At 40.6% G+C, this 16,963-nt stretch overlaps 3 protein-coding genes across 8 annotated transcripts; 1 reads left to right on the plus strand and 2 right to left on the minus strand.

Annotated features, from left to right (window-relative positions):
* Nucleotides 1-7,188: 7,188 nt before the first annotated feature.
* On the minus strand, nucleotides 7,189-11,259 carry LOC124204162 (polyadenylate-binding protein-interacting protein 1-like). 2 transcript variants are annotated; one of them, XM_046601194.1, is made up of 9 exons: nucleotides 11,109-11,259; nucleotides 10,144-10,399; nucleotides 9,817-9,861; nucleotides 9,444-9,672; nucleotides 8,322-8,729; nucleotides 8,138-8,256; nucleotides 7,923-8,069; nucleotides 7,703-7,837; nucleotides 7,189-7,612 (listed from the first exon to the last, which is right to left on the minus strand). In XM_046601194.1, the coding sequence occupies exons 2-9, from the start codon at nucleotides 10,216-10,218 to the stop codon at nucleotides 7,376-7,378; spliced, it is 1,395 nt and encodes a 464-aa protein (XP_046457150.1). In that variant the 5' UTR covers nucleotides 10,219-10,399; nucleotides 11,109-11,259; the 3' UTR covers nucleotides 7,189-7,375. The 2 variants fall into 2 exon arrangements, with proteins under 2 accessions (XP_046457150.1, XP_046457151.1); XM_046601195.1 differs by lacking the exon at nucleotides 9,817-9,861.
* Nucleotides 11,260-11,779: 520 nt separating this feature from the next.
* On the plus strand, nucleotides 11,780-15,055 carry LOC124204028 (serine/arginine-rich splicing factor 2-like). Of its 5 annotated transcripts, none has more exons than XR_006878725.1 (6): nucleotides 11,790-12,112; nucleotides 12,174-12,320; nucleotides 12,554-12,676; nucleotides 12,751-13,023; nucleotides 13,088-13,237; nucleotides 13,789-15,055. XR_006878725.1 is itself a non-coding variant. In XM_046601010.1 (5 exons), the coding sequence occupies exons 1-5, from the start codon at nucleotides 11,934-11,936 to the stop codon at nucleotides 13,092-13,094; spliced, it is 744 nt and encodes a 247-aa protein (XP_046456966.1). In that variant the 5' UTR covers nucleotides 11,780-11,933; the 3' UTR covers nucleotides 13,095-13,602. The 5 variants fall into 5 exon arrangements, 2 of the variants coding, with proteins under 2 accessions (XP_046456966.1, XP_046456967.1); XR_006878723.1 differs by having other exon boundaries at nucleotides 11,791-12,112; nucleotides 12,539-12,676; XR_006878724.1 differs by lacking the exon at nucleotides 13,789-15,055 and adding an exon at nucleotides 13,497-13,602 and having other exon boundaries at nucleotides 11,791-12,112; nucleotides 12,539-12,676.
* Nucleotides 15,042-16,699, minus strand: LOC124204029. The gene is made up of 2 exons (XM_046601012.1): nucleotides 16,319-16,699; nucleotides 15,042-16,239 (listed from the first exon to the last, which is right to left on the minus strand). Exons 1-2 carry the CDS (start codon nucleotides 16,336-16,338, stop codon nucleotides 15,660-15,662), a joined length of 600 nt encoding a protein of 199 aa, XP_046456968.1. The 5' UTR covers nucleotides 16,339-16,699; the 3' UTR covers nucleotides 15,042-15,659.
* Nucleotides 16,700-16,963: the final 264 nt, after the last annotated feature.

Consider the following 16,963-nt stretch of genomic DNA (forward strand, 5'->3'; position numbering starts at 1 on the left):
CACTTGAACTTTCATTTTGTAACAACAAAGAAGAAGAAGAAATGAGATGAGTTGTTTTTATGTATGCCGATGAAATATGCCGCTCAGCCCGGACACGAAGAGATAAATTGTCAATATGCAGAACCAAGAATATTCAGTACGACCTCTTGGAAAACACATCGGTGGTATATAGCAATGAATCAGTTTTGGAGATTACATGAAGATGGCAATCAATTAGTTTGTCCAAGGAAGCCTCTTTAAATAGGCTTTTCTAAAGAGCGAAATTTCAAAACACGGTGCGATTTTTTTTATCGGAATCAAATCCAATGGAATTAAACCACCCCTCGGGCACAAAATTTACCTGTTTTGACATGGAGCTGCGGTAAAAACCACTTTAAATAAAACCCAAAAAATATGATATCCAAGAAATTTTTGCCTATTATAAAAAAAAAATAACAAAAAAACACAAGACAAATTCAATACAATTCTACAGATATCTTCAAATAGTATTGTTTTGTCTTCCTTTTTGACGGTGTGAGAGGTTTGATAGGCAGTTAATTCGACTAAAAAAAACCTACTCCGTCTTCTGTTTTTTTTCCACGAAATTAAGATGGTGTCGGCATTTGTCTGCACCGGTATCGGTATGGCCAGCTCCACATAACCCTGGGGAGTTTTGTCAATGGAATTCCGGGTGGATGCTAAACCATTTTTCATTGCCACAATCTTAGGGTGGCAAGATGGCATTCCGGCAGCGATTTTCTTAGAAAATACTCCTTCGATGTTGGAGGCAATTTTCGGCCAAGAATAGGTGATTCTGGCAGTAAAAGTTCCTGGTCCACTGCCCACAAGTGAAAATTCCGTGACAGTCACGCCTCCAAGTAACGAAGCGAAAATGATAAGCATCTCATTGCAAGTATCCGGATCTCTATAAACCTCCATCAAAACTGGTTGGTTGTGATGGGTTGTGGTTGAGAATTTTCCTACTTTAAATTTATGGTTCAGTGATTTGCTTACTTACTAAAGTGGTTTTTATCGCAGCTCCCAGGAAATTGGAGTGAAAAAAGCGCCCAAGTCAACATCATGTTAGAAAATGAAAAATATTAGTTAAATTGATAACAAAACACGAAACAAATACGACTAAGTATACCTTGATACGTTTTCAATGTCGTCGAGAATTAAACTTAAAAGTGATGTGTAATATGTATTTTTACCTGTTCATCTACCGCTTCAAGGAAACAACCACAACGATTCCCTTCTGCCAATAATGAAACCAATTACAGGAGAAGGATAAACCCGGTCGGGAATTACGGCAATAGATACGCATTAAATCTGCATCCTGTGATGGTAATATATTCGTGAATATAACCAAATTAAATACAAAAACGACTCGAGTATACCTGGAATCGTTTACGTTGGAGAAGTGCTCGGGCAATGGCTGGTTCTTACTCCTGAAGAGCAGATGACCACTTTTTCCGATAGCCATGGATTTTAGAGATTTTCTTCGTCTGATTCAAATTAGTTTTTCCTGTAAGATTTTTAAGTGTTGCTGATCTCCTTGTTGAACTGGGATATTGATCTTGTTCCTCAAGGAATTCCACGGCCAATGAAGCGGTCTCCTTTGTTGAGTTCAAGTAAAATTGTCTTCTCCCAGTTTCTTCGATCTTGACTGCTTTCAGAGGCTGTCAAGGATGACAGTTTCTTGCCATGGTGCTGCTTGCTGATTTATGTGGAGATTCTTTAATTCCTCTAATTTGATCTTCTAATTTGTTTCCGTTATCATGAAGACCCAAAGGTCTGACCTCTGACCAAACGATTAGTAGCCAGCCACCACAAAAGGGTGAAATCCTTATTCATAAGATGAAAAGTCAATATTATTTTAGGGTCCATGTTTGAAATTATTTCTCTACAAACCTAGTATATTTTGGAGAAAAGAAGAAAATCATACATAAGAATCTTTTTCCTAAGCCCGTACACGAAGAGGGTCATTGTCCATCTGCAGGGCCATGAATATGCACGAAGACATGATGGACAACGCATCCGTCTTATATAGCAGTGCATCAGTCTTGGAAATTATCTGAAGATGGCACTACACTAATTTATCCAAAGAAGTCTTTTTAAATTCAGCTTTTCTAAGAAGTGGAATTTCAAAACAAGAAGCAATGCTTGTGGTCGGAATCATACATCCAATATATGGAACTAAGCCTTAATTTAGTCTTCCGTCGTTAAAAAACCAACTGAGGAAGAATTCATCGGTTCTTGCAGAAACGCCCGAGTCATCATTCCGTTAAAAAATTTAATTATTAGTTAGCATGATCAAGCAAACAAATACAAAATACCTGGATATGTTTTCCATGTGGATTAGAATGAAAGGATAAAACCGCCGTTTTAAGTACTTCACTTTTTATTCAGCAGCTACCGCTTTAAAGAAAGTGGCATTCGCAACGCTAAGAACAATAATTGTGTCGTTGGTTTCAGCTGGCTTAATTTTTAATTTTCTCTCTTCTGACAATGAAAAATCCACAGGAAATAGATCAAATTCGTTTCTCACGTTGGAAAAGTGACGCGCCAATCTCTGGTTCTTCTTCCCCCTGAAGAGCAGCTGTCTACTTGTTCTGATAGATGGACAACCTTTTCTTATCGCTTATCGTGTTTTTTAATGTAGTTTTCAGTGTTTTCGTTTTGCTCAAATAATTTGTTCTTGGAAGATTTTAAAGTCTTGCTGATCTCCTTGTTGAATTGGGACGTTGATCTGGTTCCTGGAGAAATTTCACATCCAATATCTCCTTTTGTTAGATTCAAGGAACTTTTCTTCTTCACAGTATCTTCTGACTTTTTTCAGAGGGAATATATCAAGGATGACAGTTCCTTGCCATCGTGCCCTGCTTGCTAAGTTTCCTGTTGGAGATTCTTTAGTTTTTCTGATTTGATTTTCTTATTTATTTTCTTTGTGCCCGTTATCATGAACACCTAGTCTGGCCTTAAGGAGGTTTTCCATCTCACTTTACTTGGACTAGAAAAAAACGTGGAGTAGCCAGCACAAAACTACCCGCACAAGTTTGGTGGATTCGATGGAGGGCTCCAGCGGCGCCATTCCCGATATTTAGTGGTCGTCCGTGGCTGCAACTTGCTCCGTTTACCCAGTGATGGCTTTTTTCTGTCAAGCAATCATTGGTGGGTTCCCCAATGCAAATTGTAATCTCCCCCCTGGAGCTCTGTCCATTCTGGCAAGTGCAAAGCCAACTATCCCTCGACGATGCAGAAGGTCTCATCATGGTTGGCCCCACGAATGATCATTCCGACTTCCTTGCGTTAGGAGTTCATCTTCTTCAAATAAACCTGAACCAGCGCGATCTAACCAAGCAACGTTAACTTGTGATTAACTTGCGCCCAAAGCGCTAAATTTAGCGCAATTAATTTCATTGAATAATTTTTAAAACGCGCAAAACTTGAAAAATAAATATTTAGCGCGAAAAATAATATTTCGCGCTAGATCTAGTGCTATATAAACGCGCATGGCACTAATGATTTGCATGTGGCGGTGCGCTATTTTTTATTCAATTAATATCATCATATGATTTACGAAACGAGCAAGCGTTAATTAATGCTCATTGCGCTGAATTGAATAAAAGGGACGCACTTCTCGCAACTTTTCTTCCGCAATAAATTGCGCCAGTATTTCGCCCGATTTCGCCGTTAAATTATGGGTTATTGGCTGGACTGTCCCTTGTTGACGGCCCCCGCACACAGTATAGTCCAAAGGATCTGTCGTCGGCTGATCTGGTCCGGCTGATCAATGGCCCGCATTGACGGCCTTTCTATATTTATGGCCGCATCCCTTCGCTGCTCAACAAATTGAAGATGGTCCACCTTCAACACTGACCGGGGGCCTAGCTGGAGTAGCCGCTGCTGGCCACCGCTGCCGAGGCAAAACATTTGAAAAACTTAGCTACCACCACTCGCAACCCTTCGCCGGTGATGAGCCAAGAATTTACAGTTTTGTCTGGCGAAAATTGGCAGCTGCCAAACGTGCCCACCCGATTTTCAAATCAATCTCCATGAGCACACTGCCGGTCAGATGCTGGATAGCATTACTCACTTCACTCTGGTGTTGAAGTTGTATCATCTTCAAGTTGTTGAGCAGTAAGGGCATGCGGACATAAAGGAGCTGATCAGCCGGGACAGATTGACCATCGACAAGGTGCAGTCTGGAATTTAAAGGCAGAATATTTGTGCAATTAATTTGCGAGAATGCGCCTTTTAATTGAATTTATAAAGAAGCGCTTTATAAGTATTAGCGCCAAATATTTATTTCAGCGCATACGTGTTTAGAAAATAGTATGATGATGAATTCATCGCGCGCAAGTTGATAGTAAATATAGTGCCATGCACGCTTCGATAGCGCTATAGATCTTGCCCAAAATTTTTATTCGATTGTTTTTCTTGCAGAGCGAACCGGCTAAAACCGCGAACGGGCCGCACGCTTAGCGCTGAAATAGCTGACGGACGCACGATAAGCGCCAAATAATGGAAGGGTGAGCGCTACTCGTCAAACCAGTCGCCGCAATAATTTTTTCTTGTTGCACCTATTAATTTAATTTAGTACGATGCGCGTTAAGTAGCCATAATATTATTTTAGCGCTTGCGCTTGTCGTAAATAACACGATGAAATGAAATGAATTGCGCCATATTTTGCACATCAGGCCTACGTGCCAGTATCCCCGTTCGTAGTACATTTCGTTACATTTGCTAGAATAGGGGCCGGCGAGAACGTCTCCACTTCTTGCAAGATGTAATAGCGCTGCACTTCCGTTCCCTGGCTATAAAGGGGGCGAGGAATGAAACATTTATCAACCGCTAGGTGGGTAAATTTTATACAATTTAATTATAAATGGAATCGGTAGAATTATTTTTAATATACACATAAACACGTTAATGGTTTTTTCCTTGTTTATTTTTTATTAAATTCATAAATTGGTTTGATTCTTGTTTGATATGAATTTTATCGATTTATTAATGTTTGATTCATGTTTGATAACTATTTCATCTATTTATTAAGGTTTAATCAATTAATATAAATATCGTCGTTGATTTCTTGATAAAAACGTATTAATTGTTAGGTTTAATATTGGAAATCATTTAAGTTATAGATTTGCCGTATAAAAGCAAAGACGGCACCCCTATGGGGTGCCGTTGTACCTTTTTAACAACAAACCTATCATTTAACATCAATCTATAATTAAACAAACAACATTATATAAAACACTGATCTAATCAAACATCAAAGGGTAACATAGCGTCAAACCTGGGATATTAGATTTATGAAATCTAACTTGCAATCAAACCTAACCTTAAAATCAAATGTAAAATAATAGCTCCGTAAACCTGCATCAAACCTATTATCTATCATTCAATCGGGCAAATTAAAAAATAAAACAAAAATTCAGATATAATTGGTAGTATGTATTATAGTTATTAGTGAACTAGTGTATATTATTTATAGTATAGTAGAATTAGTGTATATTATAGTAATGTAGCCTATACTAACCCCGGAGCATTAACAACTCATATGGGATATGGCAAATGGTTTTGCCTCCATTCTTTTCTCCCCGCCCCTTTTTTAAACTTTGTCATCTAGCGGTCAGAATCACGCAACACAAAACACCAATTATGATGCTGTTGCACTTCTAATTTTGTAATTTAATTTCTGTACTTGATTTTCATTATAGTTCATGCCATTACGTTATATCTAGAATGGCGATCTACCATCAGCATCCCCATTCGCCCCCATCATTTTTACGAAAAATTATTTCAGATCGTATACATGTACCAGAAATAAGGAATCGGGAAATTGACTGGCTTCACGCAGAGATCAGGGACAACTTTTAAAGTAGCAAACAAATTCAAAAGTTAGTCATCAAACAAATTTTTTTTATTTTTGAAAATGCGCTGGTGGAACGTGTCCCGGGATTCGCGCGTGTTGGTTCACATTCCTTTTAATATGAAAATTATTTTCTGATAACAAATAAAAATTTTTAATCCATGTTCCCAAATATATATTTTGTATCAGAAATCGTGATATAAAAACGAATAAATGCAACCAATATGCGCAACTGTGATGGGACAATTTCTCCAGATTTCCGGTGATAGCTTTCGATATCGGCACGGCAAAAATGCATGAATGCATTTTCCTACAATTTTGTGGAACTATGTTGTGAGCCAAGTTCGTTCGTTTTTTTGTTGTTGTTGGAGTCCTCTCGCTGAGTTTCCACGTTTATTTTAATTCGCCCTATATATGAGCGGGACAAATTTTGCTTGTTGCGGACGGTTGCGTATATTAATATGAGTAGACTACTACGTGCGTATGAGTACTTCTGCGGACTTCTGTTATTTATGATGCCTCTAGTGGCCTGACAGAGAAGTATTCTACAAAGCCAATGAGTCTATTACCCAACAAATAAACGCTTTGCTGATTCCTTAATTGTTTTTCAAACTTCAATTACATTACAAGTTTAATGATTCTTTATTTCTAATTTTTAGCTTAACCTCTACACTTCATTTGTTTATTCATTGATTCAAGGAATAGAATTAAATATTCATTTTCAAAATGTTAACCATATCCATTTCCTTTAAATTGTTATTAAAATAAACTGTTTGTTTACATGATTGATCAATTTATAGCAATTAATTTATCTTTTAGATTGCGAATGATGTTTGATTTAATGTTAGGTTTGCCATCATTAAATAATAGCTTACCCGAAAGATTGTTTGTTTTCTCTAATGTTAATCGATAGATGGTTTGATTAATTTTACATTTCATTTTGTATGTTTTATTTGAATTAAAAGAGTGTTACCTCGGCGTTATTGGTGTTTAATGAATGTTAAATGAATGTTAGAATTGTGTAATGAATGTTAGATTTCTGTTAGAATATAAGATGACGATTGATTTAAGTTATTATAATGTTTAATTTATTGTTTAATATTTCTTTGTTGGTAAAAAGGTACAACGGCACCCCATAAAAAACGGCACCCCATACATGTCACGATTTACATAGAAGATCCAAACATATGATACCCTCGGTAAAGTAAACATCAAACTAAAACACTCCTTGAGAAACAATAGTGCGGCGAAACTATGAATAATAACGTGCAGGCCAGTGCAGGGCTCTTTATATTAGCCGGTCTTTGCGCAATCCAAAAAGAATCTATAAATAAGTATGACTTGATTTTTATTCTCATACCAAAACGACGAGTAGACGAACATATCATTATTGCTAAGAGAAAAGTTAGATCATACAGAAACGTTGACAAAATCCAATTAAAAGTAATTAAAGGGAAAGAAAAACATTATGGGATCTATTTTTGTGTGGTAATCACAGTGATGGCAAATAAAAACGCATCAATAGGCAGATCCCGAGACGGATGGATAATAGTACGTGACTGCCGTGGCAGGTAGTTGCCATTTAGCCGCTCTCAGTTCCACCAACTGCAGCAAAGTGCGTTGAGCTGCTCCAGGCAATGCATTCATCTCGAGGAACGCATCACGAATGGCGTTCCATATGGCAAACATCTTAGTAGGAAGCTCCGTTTCGACGTCACGACCGATGCCAGTCAGAACGAAAAACAAACATTCCAGCTACATCAAGAGACAGCTGAGATTAATCAAAGAACTTTGGCCATTGCGATGGCGTGTTTCCTGGCATGCGTGTAATCTAATATACAGTACCTCTTGAAGAGATTGCGATGATGGCTGTCTGAGTGTAGCACAGCAGCTCTCGGCCAATAGAGAGAGTAGAATCAAATCGGGAGACGGTCTCGTTGAACTAGTTTTTATTTTAGAGTTGAAATTGCGTCGCTTCAGCTGTAAAACGTTATTGACATTGGATTAGTTTTTTACGTGACGTTAACAAAAAATTACTTTCAGAAAAAGAATCGTTATTATTTACCTGTAAATACATTTCGTTCAAGAAATTAATGAAGGCCACCCAACGTTGGGATGATTCCCCTGCCGATCTCAAGATTCGGTCACGTTCCTGGAACGATTCTTGACACGTATTAAGCAAGCTCTCGCGGAAAGTCTCTTTAGTTTCTTTCTGCACATTTACGATTTCACAAGGTTTCATTGAAAATCTTAACGCAATTTACCCAATTTATTATATACCTCTATGACGTATGAGCAGTAACGAGCTATCGAAGACGCATAACGAGATGATTCAATCACTCGATTGAATAAGGTCTTGACAGCCTCCATCACAGAGCGGCTATTGGCTCCGTCTGGATCTGTAGAAATTAGAAAATTCTTAACTTATTCATATTGATAATTTTTTATTGTTTCAATTGCTTACCGACAGCGATTTTCCTGAGTAGAATTTGAGCTGCCTCAGGAAATGAGCTGACATCAGGTAATTCCGAATTGCCGACTTTGGGCGTTGCATTAGTTGACGCTGGAGTCGGTACGGGCACTTTTTGCTGTTGCAGAGTAAGATGGGATCCACTACTTTTGGATCTTTGGAGGACGAACTGACCCGCCGGTGATGCGGTCGCCTCGTTAACCGGTTGCTTTTGTATCGTGATTGAAGTAACGGTAGCAGCTGGAGCGCCCTGCTGTGCTACTTTATTATTAGCTGCCCTGGTGCTATTATTATTGAGTTCCAGTGAAGTTCGACTTTTGGTAAGACGTGGGGGCTGATGATCGGTAGAGTTCTGAGGGAATTGCCCCCGTCCACCAGCTGGAACTTCACCACTCCGCATACCTTTCAACAATAAAAAATAATAGTAATAATAAAAAACAACGACTTTAGAAAATATCTATGTTAAATCAAACCAAAGACATGCCGAAGCGTTCATTGCTGAGATAAAAACAACGTAAGGGTTAGCTCAGCAAATCATGTTTGGCTACATCCCGCATCCGGCCAATCAAAAGAACATTTCATTCAATAATAACACGTTGTTAAATCTAACTCTGTACCCGCATTTCGTTTTCCTATTTACAATAAAAATTCATTTTGCATCAGGGCAAGATTTCCCATTTTTGAAAGTTCTCAAAATCTATAAAGATGACATAGATATTTGACTGAATTCCAAGACGACGTGAAATCATTTTGACTTCTGCCTTCATTTTTCATTGTATAATATTCTACGTTATTCGCCGACTGCATTCTTACTGTTATTGTTTAGATATTGTTGCTAATAAAAAAAAGCAGTTTTTCCAGAGTCACAATGTCTATCAATGCGGTTTCAGAGAGAATTTTCCTCGAGCATCTTTCAGCTCAATTCCCCAGGAAATGGCCGACTTTCCAAGAATAAATGGTACGCTTGGTTTTTGGACAATCCAAACCAGCCGAAACCAGCAGTTAAACAATTAACAGCCTTTCATTTAGTCCACGATTGGAAAGCGAAAAAGTTGCTTAATTTTAGAAACTGGTCAAACAAAATTGTGCATAAAAAAAAAAGTTATAGAGACATACTTGGAGGCCGATAGATTTCCATATTCGGTTTGCTGCCCCTCCCGGCGGCTGCAGATGCCGGTGCTGCTGGCCCATTGTTCCCATTATGATAAGAGCCACCGCGTGTTTTACCACTGTTGCTTCCCACGGAATTCGGGAAAGCATTTGATGAGCTGCCGCCACCTGAGCGATTTCCATCACGAATGAAACTCCGCTCTCGTTGCTGAAAATGATTTCCCGTTGGCACATTCTGTCATTAGTAATAAAATCAAGTTATATCGCAATTAAAACTTGAAAACAACGATTTGCAATACACTTCTATGTTAGTCATTCAGCAGCTGTTTTGCACACAAAATGAACACAAAAAGAAAATTGAATTGTCGGAAATGCCAACCTGAGAAGGTCGTTGGAGGACAAAGCTGCGTTCTCGCCTAAAGAACTGTCACATTTGACAGAAATGAACAACACAAAAAAATAATAATAATAATTTACAAATGATATTAATGAAATGAAGCCAAACGGAACCACTATAGATAGAGATAGTCGTCCTCCTTTAGCGTGATGGACCATCAAATAAAAATATCACAATAATAAAAAAGCAACGAAATCGTGCAAAGGCAATAAGAACCAAGCTGCTTGTTCGTTTAGCCATGCGCAGTATTTGGCTGCACGCATTTTCACGAGATCTTGGTTGTAGTGTTTACACGGGCAGATTGTTTACCTGTTGGTTGCCGGCGGGAGTTGGGGCAAATCGGGTATCTTTTTTACTGACAGCAGCAGCAGCAGTCGAAGTCATTTTGAGGAAAGAGTCGCAGCAAAAATGTCTCGATGACACAAGAGGGGCGAGTGTATCGTTTTCGCGTCGTTGTCGTCGATTTGCAGAGCTTCAACTGTACGGAAAAAGCTGAGCAGGTCGTCGTGATTTCGTTTCGCGTGTCGGCACCGCAAAGACCCCTCGAGTGTGTAGTCAGGCTCACCTACATTCACGCCCCCCGCCAAACCGCCCCCAAAAATAAGAGAACGATGTCAACAAACAAGTCAATGCCATACAGAAACTTATTGTCGCTAGAAAGGAATGCAAACTGTTATTTAGTGACGATAAATGTTGAAGGAATGTCGGTCGAAACATTAAGGTCGAAAGGAATGGAGATCCGCTCGATTCGGCTGGAGAAAACAAAAATGTTACATGGCCGGGTGCCAAGCCAACGCAAAGGGCGGCCTCCAAAAGGATGTGGGTGAGGGGGGGGGGGGGGGGGGAAGATCACTTCTATTTTCGGGAGTTTGCTGGGGAAGCGCTAATGTTTCCGTCTAGTGCCTCGTTGTCCATATCCGCTGTGCGGGAGATATATACTGACGACAACTTATCCCTTTGTTTGTTGGGCGAAGGTCACAAGTTCACTACCGTTTACATTTCATGCAATGACTTCATCAGTCGAAATTCCAGTAATTTCTGCAGTCGATCGCAGTTTCCTCGTAGAATTTTGAACGGGCCCTCTATTCAATATTCAGCTCACGTTTTGGGTCGGCTGAAAACCAAAATATTGCTCACAATTTCGACCAACGCCCATTGTTGTCGGCAAAAATTTTCTTAGGCGGTAGTCACAACAAATATTTTGAGTCGACAAACGAAACGGAATGGAAAGAGAAAGACAAAAAAATGATGGCACTAGGGCAACCGAGTCTTACCTTTTAGTGACGGGAGCACGTTTCGTTCCGAACTCGACACGGGACACGGCACAGACTGCACTGAGTCTTTCTCCACCCAGATCGCTAACCTCCGCCAAATTCAATGTCCTTCCCCTTGTATGTAGCAGCAGCTGTCCACCATCCTTCGTGCCACATTTTTTGGCAATCGCTAGGGCAATCGCTAGGGCAGAGTCGTCTAGATTTATCACATTACTTGCGTTTTGTCTGTTTGTTGTTTTGTTTTTTTTATTTTTCCTTATTCAAGTGTTCGGTACTTACACTTGTGGGTGATGGCAACGTTGTAAAATATGTCATTTTCTGTCAAATTTATTTCCAGTATTTTATCAGGAATTTCAATTGAATTGGCCAACAAAGAAATTGCCATTACTTGTTTTTTTAACATGAATAAATCCAATAAAAATTTTAAAACAAAAATGTGGAAGCACGTACTGATTCTGAAGCACTGAAGGAAACAGACGCGACACGACACGACCACAGACTTAGCAGAATATGCCGTTAACTCTTGAAATGTACCAGTTCCCACTATTTAAAAATAAAATTTTTTTTTCCTAATAAATATCCCCAAAAAATTAATGGTGGTCAAATTTGTCATAATAATGCGACATACGAATACACTCGACCTAGTAAAATTATTTTTCACGAGCTGACAACAGTGTAGCATCCTTGAAGAGTCAGCCATTTTGACAAAGCTTTCTTAAAAAAAGTTTTACGCGCGTGCTTGCAACTGTCGTTTTACTTGAGTCGCGCACGCTCTATCACAGCCTACACGTCGATTTCCAGTCGTTTATTAAGTCACAATCCAAAATGAGTGGTCGCGGCCCTCCTCGTATCGAAGGTATGACCTCTTTGAAAGTTGACAACCTCACTTATCGTACTACATGCGAAGATTTGCGTCGAGTATTCGAAAAATATGGAGATGTAGGAGATGTTTACATCCCCAAGGATCGCTTTTCTAGAGAAAGTCGTGGTTTCGCTTTTGTCAGGTATGGCGTCCTTCCTGTTTTCATTGTTTGGTCATGTATTTTAAACATTTGTGTCATTTAGGTTTTATGACAGACGTGATGGAGAAGATGCCATGCATGCTATGGATGGTAGGATGATGGATGGACGGGAACTAAGAGTTCAGTTGGCTCGTTATGGACGTCCTGATGACCCACCTAGACGCAGTGGACGTAGTTCAAGAAGGAGAAGGTGAGCTCATTCATTCTACATTGTTGTTACATTCTGTCGTTCTGAGTGGTGTAGACTATTTGTTAGTACCTATTGATTGCCAAGGTGTAGAATACTTGGATGTAACTAGCTTTAGAACATTTTGTCAGTGAAGTGTTTATTTTATTGGCTGTTTTAAAAAATGATGCCACTGTACGCTGGAGGAAGTGACTATGCTTTGTGTAACCTTAACCAACCAGGTCTCGTTCTCGTAGTCGTTCACGTGACCGCCGATCCAGATCTCGATCTCGTTCACGCAGTCGCAGCCGAGACCGTGATGACAAACGAGGTAGTCGCCGTGACGATGATCGTCGAAGCAAGAAGAAGAGCAAATCCAGGTACCATCCTTTTGTTACCTCATAGCTATTATTAGTTCAACTGATTAATGTTTCTTCATCCTTTTTGCTATTAGGTCTCGCAGTCGCAGCGACAGTCGCGAGCGAAGCCGTGATCGGAGTCGTGATCGAAGCCGCTCTCGCAGCAAGAGCCCAAGAGAGGAAGGTGGAAACAGATCTCCGGTCGTGAAAGAAGAGCCCGCAGCTGAGGTAGACCGAAGAAATCACGATGAAGAAGACAACGGACATGATGATCGTCGTAGTCGCGATCGTGAGCACGACGACGATAACGACCACAGACGCTCTGCATCACGCTCGCGATCTCGCTCGCGTTCACGATCTGGTTCAAAGTAGGATGTTCCTGTAAGATTGATGTTGGTAATTGACCTTCTAACACGAAGCTTGTTTGTACAGGGATTGAAGTTTTTAAAAGGAATCGTGCGCCGTGTATGGGACTTGAAAAGGGGGGCTGTGGTGATTTTTTTTTTCCTTTTGTTTTTTCTGGTGGAGGCTGCACACACGAAGCGACACGAAAATGGCGCGGTTTCGTCCGTTAATCGAGAGGTATAAGCCCCCTCATTCAAGGCGTGACGTTTTTAATCACTATTCAATCAGATTTTCACTGACAACCCTTAACAATACAAGCGAACTTCGGCTAAACAAACAAAAAATAAGAGATGAAACATTAAAGAAATTCCATTGCTTTTCGTCTAGTGTGTAGTAGTATTTTGCCTTCTCATTTAGATTGATATCCTTTTTTTTTTATATAAGTTCTTTCTTGATTGATAACATGGTTTGGTTTTTTCTTGTGTCCAAATGATAGAAGTCAAAGCAATTCAGTAATACTTTGGAAAAAAGCGAAAGGCGGCCAATAATTCGAAACAGGAATCTGGTTCTCTCCAGCCAATACACACAGATTTCATCCACTTCATGCGATAACGGACCTAATGTTTCTTGTACCTCCCACTCTCTGTCACTGTGTGTGTCGTAACGTGGTATCTATATTGTATGTGCTAACATTTAAAGAAAATCAAGTTAATTTAAGTCCATGCCAAAGAAACGACGTCTTTGTGTGTTGTGTGACCCAATGTGAACCATCTGTTTCACTGCCACAGGCGAGCTGCCCGGGGGTGGTTTCCTGAGCTTGCTGTGTTAGCTGTGCTGATGATTGCCGTTGTGGCCGAGATGTGAAGCCGGTGGCAGAGCCGAGTTCAGCTGCAGCCGCGTGTCCTGACTTGTTTTCCCGCCAGCTGAAAGCTGTCCGTAAAGCCGCCCGAATTCTCTTTCCTTTAGCCTTTGTGCGAGACATTCAACTCGATTTGAGCAGTTTGGCGTCTCCTACCTGTTGGCTGAAGCTGCTGGCCGTGCTCCCGCCATTTCAGGGACAGGGTGTTTTCTTCCTTCGGAGATGAGGAGCGGGACTGGTGGTGGTGCGAGGAAGCGGATCCGGGGCAGGAGGACATCTCTTCTCCGTTGCGGCGGCTATTTTTTTTTTTTCTTTCTCTTCTTTTATTATACAAAACAAAGCAACCAACAACAAAAGAATTCATTTTCAGGTGTTTCTTATTGCCGAGAAAGTGCCTTGCAGATTCGTGCGGTGCCGCCAGTTTTTACTCCCTTCATTTTTCGCGGCGCTGAATGGAACGAAAACAGACCCCAAAAATGGGCCCCGGCTGTCCTCATTAACCGGATGGGTAGCCGCCGCGTGAACACTGAATCTCATTGGTCGACCCTGGTGGTGGTGTGTAGCTTCGCTAGGGGGAGGTGGGAATTCCCTGGCACACAAGAAATTTGCAGCAACAACCGAACGACATAAAATGCCTGGAAAAGAAAAAGAAAAAAAAAAGTTTGGTGGTGTCTACCGAGGAGGAGGAGGGTTCTCACGCGATGTAGATATTGCATGATGCTTATTGTGATGATACAAACGAGCGACTTGTTCTCCGGTAAGTAGCTAGACTGCACGTCGATAACGACTGTAGGGTTCTTCCATTTTCTTTTAGCTCCCAACCCAATTTAAAAACCAACGGCGTAGTAAAGCGGCGACTAGTGTGGCGTAGCATTTCCAGGCGCTGTCTAGGGAGTGGCGGGATCCATCCCCCTTAAAGGGTGCATTGTCTCGGTCACTGGACTCGACTAGAATTTGCCCGTTAGGTTAATACCTACTTTGGACGAGTCAACGTGTGATAAGGACTCCAACCGCAGATCGCCCAAAGGTTCGCCTCTTGCCAACAAAAACCAGTCACTCACGTTTCCAATGGGCATTCGACAGAAGGTAATGTGCGCACTTTTTCGTCAACGTACATTTTGCAAAAATTATTTTCTTTTTTTAGTTTTTATGTGGAACTTTTTTTTCGTTTGGTAATAAACAGATTGTTGATGGCATTTATTCTTTTCTTTCATGATAATAAATTAATAAAAAATTAACAAGGTAACAACAAAAAATAAATAATTCATGAAAGAACAATTTGAAAGGGGGAATGAACAACAGACTAAGTTTTTATAAATAATAAAGAGGTTATGAGCGTGACGAATGTGTGTTGTTCTGCGTGACCTGGAGATATGTGGTACGTCCACACACGTGTGTTCTTGTGTGTATGGCGCCATCAAGGCCTTGAACTCGTGTGATAGTCGATCGGCTTCCTGTTAGTTGGTGAGTTTTGTCGACGACCAGAGAACCCGACTCAAACTCGTGAAATCTACTTTTGACTATTTCTTAGCCAGTGTTATTAATCAACCCGGATGGATTGAACGATAAAAGCACGAACTATCAAGACTCGACTTTTGTGTGTGGCGATCGACCGTTTTTTTTTTTAATTTTTTTAATTCCTTTTCTATTTTATTAAATTCTAAATGATGGATGAGAATCTGCTTACTTCGTCTTGTTTCAACAATATGGTCGTCGTAGGTGTGGCACTTGGCAACCTGAGCATTTCACTATTAAAAGTCAAAACTACCGTATTCTTCTTGGCTAGATGGGGAAACCGTGTCACATTTCGTATTTGAGCATGCCGTTTTCAATGGCGTAGATGACGCTTTGGGAAATTTGATCGACATAATTCCAGTCGACCACATCGGTTTTGTCCTCTCCAACATCTTCTCTGCGACCAATCGCAAGCGCAGCGGTGCCTAATGGAACGGCCACTCCGACGACAATTCCGATTATTCCAAGGACTAAACCGATGATGGTAACTACCCTGACGACTCGGATCAACGTCCGGATGGTATCTGCATTGTTCACTTCGAATCGGGACAGTTTCTGGAAGATTCCGTGCACTATTAAATCCCATTGATTGGGGTAGGCGTGAAGCGGATCCGACGGGTTGTACAGTTTGCTGGCCGTTCCCAATCGCTTCCGGAGCGCACTAATCGGGTTGGTCTTCTTTAGAGCTCGGTTGAAGAACGTTAAACTATCATTCTTCACCGACGATTTGAATGAAGACAAACTCTTTTTCAGATTGCAGTTGGTCTTCTTGATACTCCATCTGCCTGACGATGTCGAATTTTTCGGAGATTTGAGGGAAGCGACGACTATGACGCACGCCAATATGACGAGGCACGTACGGAAACTGCATTTTGAAAAAAAAAAAACGTTACATAACTCAACTGTCTCGTGTCACGTCAAGATTTGTGAATTAATTTGTCTACCTGAGTGATGAGTGCGTCATGACAATGGAGATCTTTGAATTCAGACCAGGTCCACGTGTCAGGAAATAGAAATGAACGTAGTATATCCAATGGTAAATAACGACACACGAGTTTTTCGTTTGATTCACTTTTAACAACCAAAGTAAGGAGCCACTTTAAGACATGTCGCCAAATCCTTTTGTGCAACGAAATCGTGTGCAACGGCACTTGGTATAAATATTAATGAAGAATGCGGGGTAACTTTTTTCTTCTTCCAAACCCCACCCAAGCGGCACACACGTCCCAACTCTGTGATTCTCTGGATCGAAATGATTTTCCTCTTCGTCTGAATCACGCTTTTTAAATTTTCGCTTTTCCCAATCTACACAGCCATGGATACGACGACGCTGACCTGCTTTTCTAGTCCAAATGCGCCTCCAAAATGGGCGGTCCTTTGAAAAAGACGGAAAGGGAGACTATAGCATTACAACTAAAACCGGCTCTGTCTATTGGGGAAAAAATTACAAATAGAAATACAACCAGAAAAAACCTTAAAAGGCTTGACCGTTTCAATGCGGAAGTTTGAGACGGGCTCGAATGCGTTCTTGTCTCTTCTTGCTCTTTTGACTGAAAGATAGCTTAGATTTTGGGCGTGACGTTTCGGGT

This window comes from Daphnia pulex, chromosome 10 (genome assembly GCF_021134715.1).
Source record: "Daphnia pulex isolate KAP4 chromosome 10, ASM2113471v1".
Taxonomy (NCBI): Eukaryota; Metazoa; Arthropoda; class Branchiopoda; order Diplostraca; family Daphniidae; genus Daphnia; species Daphnia pulex.

Excerpts from the sequence above, each read along its gene's own strand:
- LOC124204162 (XM_046601194.1), bottom strand. The coding sequence starts at position 10,218 with ATGACTTCGACTGCTGCTGCTGCTGTCAGTAAAAAAGATACCCGATTT. Across the intron at positions 8,257-8,321 it reads ACTCAGGAAAATCGCTGTCG|ATCCAGACGGAGCCAATAGC; the intron begins GTAAGCAATTGA and ends TAATTTCTACAG. Across the intron at positions 7,613-7,702 it reads CATCGCAATCTCTTCAAGAG|CTGGAATGTTTGTTTTTCGT; the intron begins GTACTGTATATT and ends CTCTTGATGTAG.
- LOC124204028 (XM_046601010.1), top strand. The coding sequence starts at position 11,934 with ATGAGTGGTCGCGGCCCTCCTCGTATCGAAGGTATGACCTCTTTGAAA. Across the intron at positions 12,113-12,173 it reads CGTGGTTTCGCTTTTGTCAG|GTTTTATGACAGACGTGATG; the intron begins GTATGGCGTCCT and ends TGTGTCATTTAG. Across the intron at positions 12,321-12,538 it reads CGTAGTTCAAGAAGGAGAAG|GTCTCGTTCTCGTAGTCGTT; the intron begins GTGAGCTCATTC and ends TTAACCAACCAG.
- LOC124204029 (XM_046601012.1), bottom strand. The coding sequence starts at position 16,338 with ATGACGCACTCATCACTCAG. Across the intron at positions 16,240-16,318 it reads ATGACGCACTCATCACTCAG|TTTCCGTACGTGCCTCGTCA; the intron begins GTAGACAAATTA and ends TTCAAAATGCAG.